The sequence below is a fragment of the Megalops cyprinoides genome, chromosome 23, assembly GCF_013368585.1.
Source record: "Megalops cyprinoides isolate fMegCyp1 chromosome 23, fMegCyp1.pri, whole genome shotgun sequence".
NCBI lineage: Eukaryota > Metazoa > Chordata > Actinopteri > Elopiformes > Megalopidae > Megalops > Megalops cyprinoides.
In genome coordinates, this window is record NC_050605.1 from 4,874,643 (window position 1) to 4,895,469 (window position 20,827).

Consider the following 20,827-nt stretch of genomic DNA (forward strand, 5'->3'; position numbering starts at 1 on the left):
TCTAATAAAAAAAATGAATTATGCGCGGAGTGATGATAATCTCAATCCTGCCGAATGCTAACCCGTCTGCTCTAATGTGCCTGTAAATATCAACCAGAGAGATGAAAGAGAGACGCTCACCTTCTGTAAGCGACTCAGAGAGATACTGTACAGTTACTTAATGTCTGTGGGCAGGTCTGTATATGGACCTTTCAACTCTCCATTCATCTAAAGAGAGGCGTGGGCCTCGGTCCGTGCCAGGGCTGCACCAACAAGATTCCTCCGAGCAACTCCAAACACACACAACATGGCTACATCAGGTGGCACCGTGCTATTCTGTAGTGTATTTTCTAAGACGTGAGTGTCAGGAGTATATGTCTGTTTTGTTTTGTTTTTCTTTTGATATTTTGCTTTCATCAGATCTGCTTATTAATTAACCTTTTTAAGGCGCTCACCGTAGTCATCATTGTCACTATGTCAACATAATTTGATGCTTCTATGCACTACCCTCTGTTATTTGAATGTATGTAAATCCATAAATAATGGTTACTTGCTTTATTGAAAGCATTTATTATCTAGCTCTCCACTGATGATAATTTAAATGTAGTTATATGCTTTTCAGCTTCGCACTGCTATGCTGTGGACTAAATACATACCTCTCTGTAAGATTTATAGCAGATCATTTGGATTGAAGAGCTTGACTCTGCTGCCTATAACCAGTAACTGCAAACAACTAATGGCAAGAGGGCCTATACCTATGACCAAAGAGTGTGTGTGTCTGTGTGGGTCTGTGTCTGTGTCTGTGTGTTTGTGTGTGCGTTCATTTTAAATGTTGGTAGTTTAGGCCATATACACAGGCTTATGGTGTGTGTACTGCTAACGGCAGGGCAGCCAAAGAGAAAAACCAGACAGCTCACAAGACATTGCTCTGCCTCAATGATTATTGGAAGAGATGACGCTATTAATATGTGTAAGCAAGGACTGCTGTATTAGACCAGTAATAATGTATAATGTAATGTGTTTGCTAATAAACACAGGATCTACGTATCCCATATTTGAATCTTAACTTGTATACTTCATTGTGGATTCAAATAAACTATTCACTTGTGTGTGTCTTAAGTACAACGAAAGTCATTCTGCAGATCTGACTCATAGAGTGAGAGTCAGAATCTGCATGTTGAGTCAAGCCTCAAACAGCATTCAAAAGTGATCAGGCGTCTAAATGTATAACTGGGCTTTTCCACTATTTTCTCATGGGGATCAACTTTTTTTCTAACTGTGTAGGAGGACCAAATGTTTTCCAGTTTCTGTTCATAAAACAAAGTGCAAATAAGTTTATGTTGTAAACAGCGCAGATGAATTCTTAAAATATTCATAGCTGTTATTTGTCATGTTCAGACTAAAGCATCTTCATTAGCTTCTGTCAGATTCTCATTTGTGGTAAATTATCAATCTAGAAGACGTGAGGGCTTATTAGGCAAATAAAACTGTTGGTAAAAAAAATCAGGTCCACAATCAATAACAATTAGGAGACCGGCGATAACAGCACATATTAACAGGGTGAAAAAAAAACGATTATATTTGATCGTGGTGCCAGTGTCTTGGACCTACAGAACGACATTGTGGTGAGTTTCCGAGAAGTCACAGTTTACGATGCATATTAATAACGTTTCTTTTCAATCATCAAAGGACCAGCAGGAAGTCCATGGCGGGCCGCAAAAGGCCCTCGGGCTACTAGCTGAATAGCCCCAGCACCAGCCCGACACTGATTCAGCGGTGCTGGCGACTCCCTCACAAAGGGGACCGTTCCGGGCTTTGAGCGTTTCCAAAGGGCGTTTCCCAAGAAGCACGCACTCGCAATATTTCCCAGCAGCGTCGCGGCTATGGTTTAGGCTTCAAGATTACAGAGCTATAGCGTTACAGCGATGGCTATCAGAGTGCAATGAGAGTGCCTGTGTGGGAGAGAGACATGTGGTCACTCAGAGCCACACTGGCTGTGTTTGACTGCACTGCATGTCCCCAGACTGGATCTAACCAATGCCTATGATCTATCAAAGCTACGGGACTCCTTTTGGTGTCAGTTTAAAGTGAAACATAACCGCGTGTTAGGGCCGTGTTTGTTCGTACGCATTTTTCCGGCGTGCTGTCTCTGCCAGAGCTCGTTCTCATTCAGGCCTCGGCGCGGGGCCTGATGGCGGAGGGCCATGGTTCCCGCCGGACGGGCAGGGGGGGGAGGTGCGGGTTTGGGGCGGGCAGGTGCCTGTGTGACTCTCCTGTTCAATGCTGTGAGGTTGTGGAAAAACCCTGCCATGCGTGCATGTCCCAGGGGAGACAGGGAGAAAGAGGAAGAGAGTGGAGAGCTAACTCGAGAAACAGAGGGAGCGAGAGAGAGAGAGAGAGGACATAAGGGAGTTAGGCAGAGAAGACGATAGTGAGGCAGACAGAAGAGAGAGATAGGGCATATGGGAGAAAGGGAAAGAGGAGGATAGTGAGGGACATAAGGGAAAGGGAATCGGGTGAATATGATATTGGTATATGGGTAGTGAGGGAGAAGGGGAGAGAAATGGGGTGTGAGGGGGTGAGGGAGAGAGGAAGGAAGGGAGTGAGGGAGAGAGGGAAGGTGGGAACGGGTGATGTATTTTTGTCCCTTCCTCTGCACGTGTGACCTTTACAAATACTCGGCTGTCAGCCGGCACTACAGCCCACTGGGCCCTGCCTGCCAGGCCAGACTAATGGGGCTCATTTAGAGTGGAGGGCCTTGTTACAAAAGTGTAGCTACATGAAATATCTGCTCTCAGCCATGTTAGCCTTTCTGCGCCTGTCCCCTGTCCTTCCTGGAGATCATGCATCATCGGCACTGCCCCCCGCCCTCCCCCCAGACACACACACCCTCTCCAACACCCCCGCTGCCCCCCAACCCTTTTTGCTTACTCCAGTAAAAACTCCTCTCCTCACTCAGACCTGAGATGATTCCCATCACGGTTACCCCCGGTTACCAAACAGCCTCATAGCCCTGGAGGTCAAGGGTTAAAAGGCTTATCAGGGAGCAAATTGGAAAGGGGATCGTGAAGGTTGTATAAGATGAGGGGGAAAGGCTTCGCCCTAGCCGTGACGAGAGGTGGGCGCTGAGACTATTGCTTTTATAACTGGATGGCGTTATAGCCCCGGGGTCCCTCAGAAAGAGGCGTAAGAGCAGTATTAACAGCGCGCAGGGGGAGAAAGGTGCATTACCCTTTCCTGCGCTCAATGGGGTTCAGCCTTGCCATATAACGCGCCGATTGCGCCGCCGCGGTTTAATGAAACAGGCTTCCTGTCTGTCCGCCTCGCAGGGCCCTGACACGCTCTCATTAGGGAAACACACAGCATGGCATTCTGGAGTCTGCGCTGAACTGCTCCCCATCGTGGAGTCACTGATAATCTCCAACCCTCTCCCTCCTCTCTCTCCATCTCTGTCTCCCCATCCCTCTCTCTCTCTCTGTTTAGCATATATAGATAGATGTACGTATGTGTGTGTGTGTGTGTGTGTGTGCACGTTTATTTTGTATGTTTTTTTATTCATTTGCTCAGTAACGGTCCCTAAGGTTCTCGCTCTCCCGCAGTGCACAGTGGCAATGCGCTGCTCAGCACATAAGGAGAGCGTACTCTCAATATGATTAACACAGCTGCATCACTCTTCCTCTTTCAGATTTTCTCTTCCTGAATGCCTTTTGATGCACCTTCCAGCCTGTTTCTTTGAGCATCCTGCGGGGAGGCGCTTTGAATCAGTGCTACGTGAAGTCACAGGTACTTTGCAATCCTCTGTGATGGGTTTTGTAAATCAGAATGCTACACACACAACTCAAGAGTCGTCTGTTTGGGAGAGGACCTCACCCAGGGCAACCTACACAAAAACAGAGGCCACTCGGGGGGAAGCCAAAGTTAACAATTAGGAGGTAGATGTTATGGTCGGTTACAGTCTGTAACTGTGTAATTGGGGTGGGTACTGATGGCTTGTAGCCTAAGAGAGCAATGTTAATTATTATACACACACACACACACACACACACACAAACCTCTGTATTAACAAGCCAACCTCATAATTGTATTTTCATTTGCTGTACTTCAAGGTGTTCGCACAGTATTGTTTGACATTGTTAATGATGTTGGCATGGCGACCCACTAGGCTCAGGTCTATAATTATAACAACACATGATTACTTCAAAAATATAACAGCATGGATTACACTTAGAGAAACAAAAAAAATCACAAGATAATGTAACAAATTATTGGATTTAGTGTTCTCTCTGAAGGTATACTTTCTTGCGGTGAGGAGAGTTTACATAAAAACACAGGAGCTGTGTGAGAGAGTTGTTCTGTTGGCAGCTAACAGGCGGCGGTACCCTCCTATCTGAGATGGATAAGCTTGTGAAGAGGGCGTTTTAGAGTGTCTCCTCTCTGATTCCGCAGCTCGGTGAGTGCGCTGATCCGTCCCGGCCTCCATCATGGCGAGCACGGATGACAGAGCGCAGGACCAGATGCCGGCCGCTCTTTTCCCCTGGAGCTGTCCAACGTCTCTCCCTGCACGCTCTCTCCATCATAACCGCCACCTCTCTATCTCTTTATCTCTCTGTCTCTCTCTCTCCCTCTCTCTCTGTTCATTTGCTTCCCTCATGCAGTGACATCCCCTCTCAACGTTATGATCGGTTCCTCTAGGTCCCCACAGCTCTGAGTCTGCGCTGTGTGGTTCTCACCTGACTTGTTGACCGCTCACTCAAACACGCAGACTCAACCCAACAGCCCTAGCGAGGGCCTGTAATTTCCCTGCACTTTTCTGCCCGAGGGCCCTAAACAATACTCATCATTTTGACATTCCCTCATTCAAAGGCCCTAACAAGTACACCTACTTCTACAGTATACACTACAATAATCTAGGGCCCTAAGGGGGACCTTCCCTAATCCACTCTACACAATCCCTCAAGAGAGGGCCCTAGGCAGCATCCACCATTTCTATACCCCTTCAATCTTCCTCAAAACCCCCTTGATCTAGGGCTCTAAAAATCTCACACTCCCCTAATGCAGTGTACTAATGACAGCTCACCTCTTCTATACACATGTGACCCTAATACCCTACAAGTAGTCCACCCTCTCCAGCTCCCATAACTGTCCCCCAAGCCGAGCCACTGCTGGGCTTCCTTCCGTCAGGACTGCAATCTGAATGGAAACTTTGAACCTCTGCAGATAAAGCTGACATGAAATTAAATAACAGGTTTCTGAAGTTTTTCACGAGAAAAGAAGAAATCACATTCTGACTCCCTCAAAACATGAAGGGTACGCCTTGAAGGGCAGTTTTACTGCTCAGCAACAGGAAATCGCCCGCATCAAAATGCCTCTCTGTGAGATGCTGCAGAATGGTGAGAAGGGAGGGGGGGGAGGGAGGGCCCTCCTTTGAGTTTGGATCCCATTGAAGCTGCCCTCCTGGGACCCACCCAGGGAGGGATTTCAACTCATCCGTATCCCAGAGGGAAACAAACAAGCCAGCTCCAGTGATGTCAGCCCCCTCCCAGAACGCCTCATCACAACCCAACAATCAATAGGATCTGAGGGGTGCAAAGCATGCTGGGAATTGTTTCGGGGGGAGGGGGGGGGGGTCTTTAATAGAGCTCTTAAACTGTGTACGTGCGTCTTGCACGTGCAAGGGTGTAGGGTGTGAGAAGGAGAGAGAGAAGAACGGGAGATGATGGATGTGTTTTGTATTAGGTTGTCTTCATAATTCATGTTTATGTATGATCCTGCCTGTCAGCGATGAGGTGAGCTCGACGGAGCCGGGCACGCTACACGCAGTCGGGCTACAGCTAATGAGGCTGCGATATTTGGGGAGAAAAGAGACGATAAAGTCATCCCAGCGGTTCGGGTGGCTGTAAAAGAAAACACAGAAAGGATGTCACACCTGATTCTGTGGTGAGCGAGGACAGCGACCGCGCTATGGTGTAATAAAGTGGTCCCACTGTGATGACTGCGATGGCTGCTGTATCATTATGTATGGAGAATTAATTACAATGGGGAATGAACTCTATGACTAAGTTCTTAATGCCAGAAGTACTCGGGGCTTTGGAGGGACTGACTCACTGCCACTGATTAAAACCACATCACTGCGGCTCCTTGAGATGTTCACACTGATACAGGCAGGAATTCAAGGGTTGATAAAACCAGGAGGGAAAAAAAAGAGAAAGAACATATGAACATTCTAATAAAAATAACATTAAATACAATCTTGACTCAGTGAGGACTTCAGAACGGCTTTCAAGTGCAAAAAGAAAGGCAGTGGTGTAATGAACTCTTAAAAAAATTCAGATTAAACAGAAATAATTTAAAACGGGACACCAGTGTGAATGATAAATGCAGAAGAGCAGTCTGTAATTGGGTTTTTAATGACGTGTAATTGCAGATCATTAGGAGCGGTAATCGTGAGGCTCAAGTCATTTTGAGGATGTCCTCACATTTAGGGATGTGATAGACTTCCAGAGGGTGTCCATGTTTACATAAATACAAGGACAGATAGATTACATGATTACATGAATAAGCAGATACACTAGGAGAGGTGCCTATGATTACATGAATAAAGAGATACTCTGGAAAAGGTGCCTATGGTTACATGAATAAAGAGATACTCTAGGAGAGGTGCCTATGATTACATGAATAAAGAGATACTCTGGAAAAGGTGCCTATGATTACATTAATATAGAGATACTCTGGAAAAGGTGCCTATGATTACATTAATAAAGAGATACTCTAGGAGAGGTGCCTATTATTATGTGAATAAAGAGATACTCTGGGAGATTGGCACATGACTACATGAATAAATAGATGCATTGGGAGAGATGCCTATAATTACATGAATGTAATGTAATGAAATGTAATAAAGAGGTACTCTGGGAGATGTGCCTATGATCACATGAATAAACAGATACACTGGGAGAGGTACCTGTGATTACACGGATTACAGGGACAGAAGGCTGGGCTGGAATTTACTGCATTTCCTGTCAGCGTTTTCTGCTGACGGGGCAAACATCGCAAGCAGGCGTTTTTATAGGTCAAATGTCACTTCACGATGATCTATAGACGCAGGTCCTTCCAGACAGATACTGTTGAGTAGGCAGTGTGTGATTTATTCCAGCCCGGCCGCACATCAGAGCCCCTTTCAGAATATTCCCCCCGGGTAGGTTATGTCAGAGCGACCATATTTTTCTACAAACACAAAGTCAAAAACCTTGCTCTTCACATTTTATATTAAGATGGCAGTAAGTAGACTATAAAGCACTGTGCAAGTGTCACCAGGTCCTTGTCTCCGCGGCAGCGTAGGCATCTCTGGGGAGATGGGGTTAAGGAGTGAGTGTGGGGCTTGTAACCAGATGCTTGCAGATTCAGACCCTAACTGATGCTCTGCTGTGGTACCCTTGAGCTAAGCAATTAACATGAACTGAGTCAGTAGCTACGAAGCCATGTACGAGTCATTGTTGATGGGTGCTAAGTAGGTGAGTCATGGTAGGGGAAGAGTTAATGAGATACGCTACATGAACCGCAACCTCCTACTTCACGCTCGCAACAGTAAGTTACAGGTTGTCATGCAGGAAAATGGTGGTTACAGCGACAGAGGTTACCGACACTAGCCTGTCTGTTTGTTTGGTTGCTTTTTGTTTGTACCCACCAGAACAGAAGCCAATACAAAGCAAGAGAAACGGATTTGGGGCCATTGTCTGAGTCATTGAACACTAGCCATACAGTGCATGGCTGGGACCGCTGCTGGTTATTAAAGTGTTCTCTATCCTATGCTATTGTCGCAATATCCTCCAGCACCAATCATGTTACAGACTATTTCCATCCACATCTGAAGGTCAGTCTGATTGTAAATAGGGCGGCTAATGGCAAATACTTCAGAAAGATATTATGCTGAGCTCCAAGTCAAAACTTCCGGCTAAAATGGTTTAAGCCAGATGATAAGTGGGTGTGCAAAGACTCCACTTAATGAAGTTGCAGTCGTTTGGATGCGGTTCAGCTGCAGACGTGTGCGTCCGCGTGTGTGCGTGTGTGTGTCTGTGTGTGGGAGGACTTCATTAACCTCATACAGAAATGCACAATCGCTCGCATCGGTTATAATGATTGGAGGTGGGCAACCATCTGTGTGTGTGAGCGTGTGTGAGTGTGTGTGTGCGTGTGTGAGTGTGTTTGTGAGTGTGTGTGTGTTTTGTGTGTGTGTGTGTATGTCCATGTGTATGTGTGTGTGTTTTCATGTCTGTGTGTGTGTGTGTGTGTGTGTATATGTCCATGTGTGTGTGTGTGTGTGTGTGTGTGTGTGTATGTGTGTGTGTGTGAGTGTGTGTATGTGTGTGTGTTTGTGTCTGTGCCCGTCACTGCTGCAGCCCAGCTTCCCCTAATGAGCTTCAGGGCTGTTCTGCTTTGTTTTAATTGGGGGGAAAAAAACACATCGTGTCAAACATAAGACAGAGGAGTTGAAAAGCAGAGCTAGTTATACAGAGCGACTCCCTCATCTGTGTAACCTGATCTCTGCGTGGTGTCACCCTCTGCACATATCAGCCCTGGAAGAGCGGGCCCACAGCCCTACATTACTCCTTCATTACATTATCCGGGCTCGCCTCTCTGGCAGACGGCCGTATCCCAGGCAAATTACGATGCTTACAGCGGTACATCTTTTACACATTCTCTGGCCCAATTACCCAGCGAGAGATTTTTCACAGGAGAAATTGAGGTAAAACAATTTGCTCTAAAACACAGCGGCGGTGAGCAGGCCCGGTTTGGCACCCGTGAGTTATGGCTGCCGCTCTGCACTGCTGCTCTAGTTACTGTTCCACGCTTCTGCTCTGACCTTTGTGCCATGCTGCTGGTCTGAATACTGCTCCACACTGCTGCTCTGACCGCTGCTCCACACTGCTGCTCTGAAAACTGCTCCACACTGCAGCTCTGACCACTGCTCCACACTGCTGCTGTACTCACTGTGCCAGATTCCTAATGTGATGTTTCTCATTGGCAACAGGGTTTGACAACGGAAACCGAGCAGCCGTGTAAACAACAGAAAAATAATACTCTGAGCCCAAAGTTAAAAAAAAAAACAATGCTGTTCCCTTGTCATCACACTCCTGCCCTGTGTTTGAACGCTAAGCCTGGCAAGGCAGGCCTCTCGGAGACCGCTCCAGCCTGCCTGGTGCCGCGTCTTTGCCTCCAGCTCTGTGAAAATGATGAGCCAAACAAAATCCTGCCAACATGCAGGTGCAGCACCACTTCATGCATTATTTAATGTACAGAACGAATCCATGTGAGACTAATGACTCGAGATTCTTGTAAAATCGCTGGTGTTATATCAGAGACACATCTCCAGCACGGCCCTGGGTTCAGCAGCGGGTCTCTCTCTCTCCAGCTAATGTACGCGTTCAAGAGCGACACACTCGGAGTCTGATCTTTTGCTGTTGTTGTTGTTGTTTGCCGTTTGCCTGCTTGTTGTTATGAGTCAGAGCGTGTTTACAGAGCTGCATTCAGAGAGAGATTGTGTGTGTATGTGTGTGTGTGTGTGTGTGTGTGTGTGTGTGTGTGTGTGACTGTATGTTTGTGAGTGTAGACTGAGTGAGTGATCATGCACGTATCTGTGTGTGTGTGTGTGTGTGTATGTGCATGTGCATGTGCGTGTGCGTGGGCATGTGTCTGTGTGTGTGTGTGTGTCCGCATTCGGAGAAATGTTGCTCCCAGCTGCCCTGTCTCTATGAATGAACACTGGGAGATAATTCATGTGACTACTCCCTTTAATTCATCATTTAGCGAAGCTTCAGAAAAATCTGTTTTGTTCTTTTGTTCTGCAATCAAAGGCTTGCGCGAGCCTCTAACGGAGAGGGCCAGTAGCCATAGTTACAGTCCCGGGGATGCTGGCTATACGTCTCCCGCCCTGCTGTCACCCGCGCGCCTCTCTAATTTATGTAGCGCCGGCTCCGCCGCGGAGCGTGCCGGTGCAGCACCGAATCTCCTCTCCCAGCCGCCCCTCGCACAGCGAGATGTACCGAGCCCGGGAAGCGCGGGAGGGTAGGGCGACTCTCCGTTTGCATTCTCTGTGCGTCGTTAAGCAAGGTTGATCATCTCCCCCCCTCCATGTTTAAGATTTATCACACGACGCATCTCGGTCATTACCGACGGGCGCGATTGAGGCGGCCGCGGGAAAACGGAGCTCTTCGTTAGCACGCGGGGGCTACGCGCGCTCGGTTGAAAAACGGCGCGCTGCTCATTCAATTACGTCTGTCGCTCGGCGTCGTTTCCAAAATGACTTGATTAATTTAGCCATGACTGCTATTGAATGGAATGTCATTATCGTAACAGACCGACTCTCCGAGGAAGGTTCAATTTATTGTTTCTCAGGCTTGTCTGCTTTTTATCAGATGGGGGGGAAAAAAAATGACGAGCGTTTTTAGTATCAAAGTGGTTTAAAGGGTTGACGTTTAGCCTGCGCTACTTTTTAAGCAAAAACCAAAATGAGCTTTGGGATTTTGGATTTACAGCAGTGGGAAAAAAAATAATATAAAATGTCTCCTGAATGTCTCTTTGAATATATAATAGGGAACAAAGTGAACCCCAGACAAACGAGCAGCAGGGTTCCAAGCTGACTGGTTACGGAATAATTCAAATAAACCAGGAAGTGTCTAATTACACATTTAGACAATTATTAATTATCTTGTTACAAGTGATAAACACTCAACTTGGTTTGTTAAATCGCTTCTAAAGTAAAATAAAGCAACTGTCACAGTACTGCAGGGTAAATGTTTTATCAAAAGTTTCTGGAATGTGTTATCAAATATTTCTGGAATGTGACAGCACTGAAAGTTTACATTTTTATGAAACTTCTGGCGCATTTCAGAGTTAAGAACATTCCAGAAATGTGCCCGGCCTCTGTTTGTTCAAGGATTCATTAGTCTGGAGTGGCTTTATCAGCTTTCATTGAATGAAGGACAGGGACGGTTTGGGAGGTGACTCACGGCACTGCTGCAGGGGATGTCCTTGACTTTGAGCCAGGCCAGGTCCAGCGTGCCCTCGCCCTTGTAGCAGGACTGCAGCCGCTCCTTGATGCGCTCGTTGATCTCCCGCAGCGGGAAAACACAGAGCGCAGACTCCTGGGAGGCCTCACGTGGCCGCCGCTTCTGGCCCTTGGAGAAGACGGCGTAGAGGATGTCGTCGTCTGGGGCCACGCCCAGCGAGCGCGCCAGGATGGTGCCAGCCCGGGACAGGTAGGCGGCCTGCAGGAGGCGGTACTCCACCCCGCCCTTGACGCAGCCCAGGGGCACCTCCACGTAGGAGTTGAAGGCCGTGTCGTCCTTGCACAGGCGCACCAGTTTGGAGGTGTACACCTGCTCGCGGGTGGCCGACGAGCCCGCCGCGGGCCCGCCCATCTCCGGCTGCAGCGTCAGGAAGTACACGAAGCTGCCGCTGCCAAAGCCGTACACGTAGTAGATGTCGAAGTCCGGCACCACGGTGAAGGTGTCCGAGGGGATCTTGATCATGGAGGCCACGAACTCGTCGTGGAAGACGTAGGCGAACATGCCCTCGTCCTCGGAGTTGCGCGCCAGCTTGCGGCTGGAGATGGTGGGGAAGTACTCGGGCTTGCCGTCCACGGCAGTGGCCACGAACAGCTTGTCGGTGGCCGAGGCGTTGCCGTAGGAGACGATGACGCCAATGACGGAGCCGCTCTCGTTGACGCCGGAGAGGTAGTGCTCCTTGCGGTGCGAGGGCTCGCCCAGCTTGAAGAGGTCGTCCAGCCGCAGTAGCTTGCAGATGCCCTGGAAGAGGCTGCCACAGGCCAGCAGGCGGTTCTCGCGGTAATCCACCAGCAGCATCTTGTTGACGTTGTTGGTGGGGGCCAGCGGCTCGCCGCACGGCTGCACAATGCGCGGCGGGTAGCACTTGCGGTTGTCCTCGTCCGGGCCCGTCTGGTGCGACACCTGCAGCTCCAGGCCCGGCGACAACTTGTAGATCCGGTTCACGGCCCCCAGGTACACGTTCCCATTCCGGAAGTCCACCGCCAGGTGGTTGAAGGTCCACTCCGGGTTCTCCACGTGGAACGTGCTGTACTCCCCGCCCGCGGCGCTCGGCACGGCGGGCTGCTGCTGTTGCCTGGACGCGGACAACAGAGGCGCCAGGACATGGAAAAGGCAGTAAAAGGCCAAACAGGTCCGTCTCCACATGAGGGACACCATCTCTCCGGGTGACTGAGGGGAACGGCTTTCCCCCAGGGAGGAAGAACGGCTCGATCCAGTACTTTCAGCCAATCAGAGCTTACTCTCTTCTTTTACTGGAGGGCATTGTGTACCTGCAAAACAGTGAAAGAGGAGACAAGGCTTAAAGGTCAAACGCGGGACACCGCCTCCACACAGCACACAGCGCAGTACTTTCATTTCCGAATTCGTGTACCTAAACCAATAGCGAGAGAGACGAGACATACAAAGAATGGCGCGGCAGTCCGTGACATTGACATTCATGACACATGCCAACCAATTCTGAGCGTGATGTGTAATTAGAGGTAGGGAGAGGCTAGCATTTGAGAGATTGTTGGTACAAAGAGACCTTACTGTCTGTGAGATAATGCTTTTCCCATGGAGGTTATCAGTTATCAGCTGGGTGATGTATGATTGCTCTGCATGCATCCAGCCCCTGTGCCCTCTGGCTGACTCTCTCCTCAGTGAGCGCTCTACGGGCTGAGAGGACTCCACCCCTCCCATTCCTTCCAGTGATGGAAGAGCTAGCCCATTGGAGATGGAACCTGTAATCTGGATAAGGACCGTCGACCTGCCGATCTTGCTCTCCCTCTCTCCCTCCCTCCTCCCTCCTTTTCTTTGCACATGCTCAGAGATGTGATGTCAGTTTAACAGCAAAATTGCATGACTTGGTCAATTCCGTAGAGAGAGACAGAGAGAGAGAGAGAGAGAGAGAGAAAGAGAGAGATGGAAAGGAAAGAAGGGGTGGAAACAGGTTGGCCTTGAACCATTCATCATCCTCCCTGATGTCACACACAGGCGCACACACCCACACACACCACACACACACACACACACACACACACACACACAAGCAGTGGAAACGATCAGACCAGTTTTACCAAACACAGAGGTCCCATGAGCAATAGCAGCTCATTAACCTTCCCTGAAGACCTGGGAGTGCTGGTGGTGATGATGAATCTCCAGGCTCTTGTTTACCTGGTGAGCATCACCAGCACGGTTAGACACACCATACGCTATAGTACAGTACAGACACTGCAGCACCTGGACACACACCCACTCTTTCATTCACTACACAGTACTCAGAGATCTAACACACACTGTTATAGACCGCACACACACCAGGACCTAAACATACAGTACATACATACACACACAAACATGCACGCACACACACACAGACACACACACACACACAGACACACACACACAGAGTTATAGACTGCACAGGACACACACACACCAGGACCTAAACATACCTACATTAACACAGGAACACACACACACACACACACACACACGCACACACACACACACGCATACACACACACACACACACAGTTATAGACTGCAGAGGACACACACACAGCAGGACCTAAACATACATACATACACACGCAAACATACACACACACATACGCACACTCACATATACACTGTTATACACCACACAGCACGGAAACACCTGACTGGAATCCACAGACGCAGATGGAAAAACACTGTTATTTACTACACAGCGCAGAAGCACCAGGAGGGCTGCGGGCCATGGAAACACTGCGGGCGACAGGGAGCAATGCAGCTTGTTCAGTGATTGGGTAATCAGTTACGGCTCCCTCTCGTTATTCTTGGAGAGTAAACGATCGGCGAGAGAAAACCTCACTGGGAGATTTCTATTAGATATGTTGGTCTGTGGGCTTCGGCGTATTTGAGGGCGAGAGCCTTACTGCAGATCAGGGAAAAGTGCAATTCAACAGGAGGCGAGCGAATGCACTTAAGAGTAGACAGATACTGTTCAGCTATTCACTGCAAAATTCAGACAAAAACCAGAAGGTCAAATAAAAAACGCATTTTATATATTCAGACTATCCAGACTGTGCAACTTCTCATCCAGCAGACTATGCACAACAAAAATACCCTGATAACACACATCCTGCTTGGGTTCTGACTCACAATACAGCCGACAGAGAGAGAGCGCTTTGTAAGTCCACAGAGCACATTGATTTTATGTAATGTATGGCAGTGTTCCAGCACATCTCAAAATGCAAGTAGTGCGACTTTTAATTGTGTGTACGTGTTCGTGAGACAGACAGTGTTTGTGTTAATACCACTGTGAAAGTTATGTGCACACACACATGCATACACACACATATGCACATGTGCGCACTGCGCACACACATGCACAGACACACACACACACACACAGAGGATAACCCGCTGGCTTTGGCACCCTCGTAATACACGACTCAGCCCCGAATCAGTCAGTGACAGTTAATTATCTCTCCCATTGGGGAGTCTCGTTTAGCTCCTATTTGTCTTCACCTGCTGATCGTTGTATGTTATTAATTAAATCCAGAATAATGTTGGGCATGTGCCATTTCACGCAGCACACAGGCCTGCATATTCAAGCATAGCATTTACGTACTACTACTAATGCAAGCAGCAGGTCTCAGACCAGAAAAAAACCCACCACAGCAGCAGAGGTCTGCTGTAATTACACAGTTTGTCTTATTTTCCAGGGACTCTAAGCATAGTCATAACCGTAGGACCGTACCTGAGCATCATTTTCCAATTCAAGTGATAAAGCCAAAAGGGCAGGGTTCTGATAGGCCAACGGAAGAGGCCCCCGTCGCGCCAGTTGGCCGCCGCCTCGCCCCCGTGCCCTCAGCAAAGCGTACATTTGTCCCTCTGCAGTCACCTGTGCTGATGACTAAGGTATACTGAGAGGGAGGGGCAGTGTGGGGAGGGGGGTCCTGTTGTCTTGTAGGTGGCCAGACAGATGCCAGATCCACCTCCAGAAATCCTATAAAAAAACCTGCAGACTGCACGCCGGGCGAACACATCAAAGGCTGGTAATGTATTCGCGCACGCTGCCACATACTAACTCGCTCACACGGCGGCCTTGGACGTAAAAGCACCGTACGGTAGGAGATTAAACTGAACTGGCTCACGCGCCAAATAACCAGATATTTACACTTGCTTTTTTTATGTCATTGCAGGGCACTGCTGCTACCGCGACACTCTGTTTGACACCAATAAAATAGTCCTTCAGGAGAAAAAAAATAAAATAAAACAAATTGCGCTAACATCTCTGAACTATAAATATCCAAATTAAGACGCATTATGTGGTTTCAGGGGAGAATGGGGGGTGGGGGGGTGGGTGCAACAACAACGGAGATAAATCCTGCTAAGCCAGAGGGAAAGCAGGAAAGCAGCGGAAATATTCATCTATGCATCTCTGAGCATTTCAGACAGGTGAGGGCATTCCTTCAAGACGAGCACCCGAGGTTCAGAGCGTCAGAGCTGCGCATCAAAGCTCTGTGTCATACGACACTCACACGCCGCGGTGCAGGAGAACTGCTGAGACTCTACACCTCAAGCAGAAATCACTGCGCTGCCAACTGACTGATGTTGCTCCTTCCCCCCGTGACCCCCCCCCCCCCCCCCCCCCCCACCCCAAACTGCTGATGAGGACTTTTCTAACCCTCATCAAGGCCACAGAGGATATCCGCCAGGGAGCTCCACGCAGATGCTTCTTGCTTTTTACTATCTGCAACCGATAGCAAACATACACGGGAGGCGTAGACCGGGATTATTCGCTGATTGTCTCAGAAACACTGTGAAGGCCATGATTACAAACCACGCATTTAAAATCGATGCTAAGAGAAGCGCCAATGCTATCAGAAGTGTAAATTTCCATACATATAACAATGGGCAGCTGCGCATTATGGTGAGACTTGCAGACAGAGCGCCCACATCCACGCACAGTTGGGCCCAGATCAGAGAGATTCAAAACGCTGCCGGTCATGCTGCCAGACGTAATATTATCAGTGTGTTTTCAGATCTGCCGTCATTATATATCAATAATGCTAGCAGAGGGAGAGAGATGGTGTGCGTTTTGAGTCTACATTCAGAGGGTTTGGTAGAGCCATCAGGTAATTCCTCCAAAAGAAAAATGCTTAAGATACTTAAGCAGACAGACACGATTTAATTGGATTAGGAGTGATGAATTAGACTAATTAGCATCTTTGCATCCATTAGAAAACCTTGCAGATCTTTACTCCCCATTCCCCTGTCATCAACAGCCAAAATCAAATCCATTTCTACAGTGTGACGCCACCTGGCTGGTATGGTGGATGATGGACAGGTGACCCTGTACAATGATGTATGAGAGAAAGATTGTTGGGGGGGGGGGGGGGGGGGGGCGGATACATTCATACACATATGTTTATATGTCAATGTATACTGTACATACATACATACATACATATGCACATGCAAACAGATAGATAGATAGGCAGACAATTAAGAAAGCTGTACTGAAATGAGGGGAGGATATTTGTAAAGAGAGAGTGAGAGATAAATAGATAGATACTAAAGTTAGCTAAACTGAAGTAAGAGAGGGAGGACGGAGAAAGCAGAAGAGAGAAGGGAAGGGGGGGGATTTCTTCCGATGCCATGACCCCCACAGGTGGTGACAGAGCCCCGAGCCCGCGGATAAAAATGGCGCAGTGGGAGAAACGCACGCGGAGTTTCACACCAAGACTTGGCAGGCGCCGCGCCGATGACTGTCAGCTCTAATTCTACAGCGAGCCGCGTCCGCATCCGAGCGGCTTCCCATTTTTAGAACGCGCAGATGACAAAATACACCCGTACTGTCAGAAAGTACTACCGCATTACGCGCTACCACGGTGCTGCTTTAATACCGTTAACATCCGCCACCTGCGCTAGTTCACAGTTTACTGTAGGTGGCTGAAAATCCCAGCCAAGTGGTATCAGAGGCTGCAGAAACGAAGCAGGATGGCTCTGGGATAATGGCTGGCCATAGACACATGTCAAGCTGTTTCGCACCACAGACACCAGAGCCACTCTGACTGCCAGGACGCCATCGCAGCCGTTTATGAAAATATGATATATAATTTATTAGAGCCGCACGTGCTGTGGATTCAGTCTCTCACTGAAAATTTCTCTCAGACAAAACTCTTACGCACATTGAGAGTGGTGTGGGGACCCATCAGTTGGTTCCTCTGACATGCTCAGAATGATTAAAATGATCAAGCCACACAAACACACGAGTGGCTTAACAGCTCAAGGGTATCGTGCAAATCCTGGTAGAAAAAGCCCCTCATCTTTGTGTAAGTCTGAAGCCATTCTGCACAGCCCAGCACACGCAATCAAATGCCCACACCCATATATTACACGCACACATTCAGACAAGTAGGTCTAAAGGGAGATTACACACAGGATAGACCGTGCACAACCAGCACAGAAAATCAAATGCATAGTTCTAAAGACAGGTGGCATACAGCTCAGCACATAAAATTAAACACAGACTTCTAAAGATAGACAACAACTCCCAACACAAAAACAAGCAAACAGTCCTACAGACAGAGGACACACAGCCCAGCACACAAAAATCAAACACACAGGGCCACAGAAAGAAGGGGAGAGGGCCAGTCGAACCATTCATCCGCACTGCCGCCCTAAAAGCATTACTCCAGGATATTGCTATTCATCTTTCATTACCGCCGGTCTTAAACAGGCTGATCCGCAATGCTGCCACCCCACATCCAGACAGATGGGAGGCTGATCCTTCAAGGAATCAGGGGGAGCAGGAGGAGGAGGAGGAGTAAGTCAAGGAGGAGGTGAACTCCCCAACAATCCCCACTCTCACTTTAAAGACTTCCCAGAATTCCTGCTTTTGTTCCTTGTGGCTCAGCTGTAAACCACTCACCCCATGGGCTGCGGGTTCCAATCCCTAGTGAGGCAGTGCCGTTTTACTGGTGAGAGAACTGCACGGCTGGGAATCGCCATGCAGCCCGGGCTTAATGGAAACTGTATACGTTGCCTGCACAACGTAGTGGCTCCCAGAAGGTTGCTTCCAATTGCATGTGAGACAAACAGACAATAACGTTTTGGGCCCAGGGAGGGAGTGCCGCGTTTGCGTCTTTATTTTGAAATAAAGAGCGTCCATCTGGAAGCCGCTTTCCCATTTCTTGTTTGTCTGATGCTTAATCGCTGGCGGAAGCGCGGATGGATCCCATTTTCCTCCGCCTGTGACTCAGTGACTATGTGAGTCATGGCGGTCTGTGTGACACTCAACAGCATGTAGCAATGTTTAAAGGCCAGGCCACAGAGGTCAGGGGTTCAGCATTCAGGGTGGAGCTGAGATGCCGTTTGGCCCCCAGGAAGGTCTGGTTAAACAACAAAGGCAGCTGTATAGATAATTGCGAAGAATGCAGGGTACTATACTCTACAATGACGGTCAGTGTTCTTTCAAGCAAGGGCCCATTGCACGATTCCACAGTGGCCTAAGATTTCAGCATTCAGAGTCCCCTTGAACAGCCCCGCCCACTCACTCTGAGCGCAGTGCACCAGGCCGCTGACCTCAGATCAGTGAGGGACTTGCAGCTCTCAGGTCTCGTAAAGTAATGACAGTTGTTGTAGACTCTCAGCCCTGACAAAAGTCAGAGGAGGTCGACCGCAGGTGTGTAGCTACTAAAATAAAGTACAGTACTGAGCACAAAAAAGCTTCCAAAAATACCAGAGGTAGTAGAAAAATATGTTTTATTTATTAGAAACATGCAGTTTTGAGGTTTTGAGTTTTGTGTGCAGTGCAGACAGGCCTCTGGCAAAATCCTGTCACAGGCTCGGGTTCAGCCAAGATTTCTTCTCAGCTTTGACTCACAATTAAATGCAACTGTTACTGGTTTTAAATGCAAACATGTTTTTTTTTTTCAATTATCGCTGTGAACTCTCTGAACTGTGTCTGTAGAGGAGAAAAAGCTTGCATTTCAATTGCGTGTCAGAGTTAAGGGGAGCTCTGACTGAATCCAGGCTTACATCTCTGTACGGTCCTGGTCTCAGATAGACTCCTTCTCCAACAAGAGCGGTCTTGACCTCTCGGTCTCGTGCTCAGCGGGCCCTCGGCCGCTGGGAAGACTGACGTCCGCTGGCCGCACTATCGGGCGCAGATAATGGCATTTTAACGGCATTAAGGAGGCACTAGGCCCCATGCGCAACCTGCCGTTATTAGGTTAGACTCTTCCTCGCATCCTGCTTTCCTGTTGAGATCTCGAGGTCGTTACTGTCGCCATAATGAATCCATATTCAATTAAGCAATCAGCGTTGGAAAACAATAATCAGAGCTGATTACCCGCTGAAACCCGAGATGAGAATCAAGCGGATCCGGGCCGAGAACATGTCTGTCGCTATCCATCCAGCGAGCCAATCAGATAATCTGTCCTCCCCCCGGACAGGAGTGCATAGACTCAGAGTATATATTCAGTCTATGTTTCCAAAGCAATAATGAAGAAACACATATTCGGCTGGACCCTTGTCATCACTAACTGCACAGCTGTGCTGACTGCACAATATGCTACAACTACAGCACTATGATCACAATCCATAATAAAGTAATGAATTTCTAACCATAACAATATGCATTATGTAAGGAGAGACGAGAGATGGGTTTCTGAATCAAATGCACTCTGACCGCTCTCCTTCCATTTCATAACAAACACCACAGACCTCTCTGTTCAAAGGAGGTACTCCCTCTCTTTCTCTCTCTCTCTCTCTCCCTCCCTCTCTCTCTCTCCCTCTCTCTCTCTCTCTCTCACACACACACACACACACACACACACACACACACACACACACACACTAGACGCAGGGAGCATGATTAAATTTCAGACTTGGGTGTCAGAGTAGCAGAGATTTCATTTCTGGCAGACAGGATTTAGTGAGCCTTCTTGTTGATTCTCGTACCCCTGGTGCTGAGGCATGTCAAAGCGGCAGACACAGACGGCGGCCACGGATCACACCGCACACTCCACGCCTGTCTCCCTCCTCTATCACACAGGACCACGGGGCTCCAGAGCTTCCAATGGGGGGGAGCTTAAGACATGCCCCTCAAACTGCTCATTGTGCTGGGCTAGTCGGACTTGTTGAACCTGCTGGATGTTTGTGTGGTGTGCGTGAGTGTGTGTATGCCATCCATTTGCAGCCAATACCCTTTTGACTTCGCATCTAATGTGGTGCCATTATTTTTGTCTGTCTCACATATGATAATCTTAACTGTAGCAAGGAGACCAGGGTTGCACTATATCATCTTGATCATAACGAAATTAGGAAAAGCTGGCTAAATTTATACTGATCCTTTCACTACGATTAAAAAGTAAAGAGCAGAAAGGTCTACACGAGTAGATACAATGAAGTGAAAAGTATATTGCTACAGATGCATGACCTGGTTTTAAACAGGTGCAGCCGCTGATCACACAAAGCACACAGGATGATTAGCAGCTTAAAAGTATGTTTTTACCTCATGTATTTCAAATTAACAAGGGTCTCCTAGAACAGACGTGGAGCAAAGTCAATATTCCACCAGGATGTCCCGAGGTGGAACCCCAAAAGCATGTGAATTGGGCAAATTTTCTTTTGCACCCTCCCTGGGAGAGTTTTGGCTGGCAGAGGGCTTAGTGAGGTGTGTCACAGGGGTGTCGGAGGTGAGCCATTGCCATGGAAACAAGCATGCATGTGAACACACCGGCTGCATTAACTCATATGCTGTGGTGGTCTGTGCCAGCGCTTCACACAGAGGAGGTCTGCGATCG

At 48.3% G+C, this 20,827-nt stretch overlaps 1 protein-coding gene across 1 annotated transcript in view; it reads right to left on the reverse strand.

Annotated features, from left to right (window-relative positions):
* The window catches only part of LOC118770086 (plexin-A4), a 266,079-nt gene that overhangs the window by 230,873 nt on the left and 14,379 nt on the right, over positions 1–20,827 (reverse strand). Inside the window, exon 2 of the mRNA XM_036517508.1 lies at positions 10,986–12,313. Coding sequence (XP_036373401.1) covers positions 10,986–12,200 — 1,215 coding nt within the window. The 5' untranslated portion in view covers positions 12,201–12,313. The remainder of the gene's footprint in view (positions 1–10,985; positions 12,314–20,827) is intronic.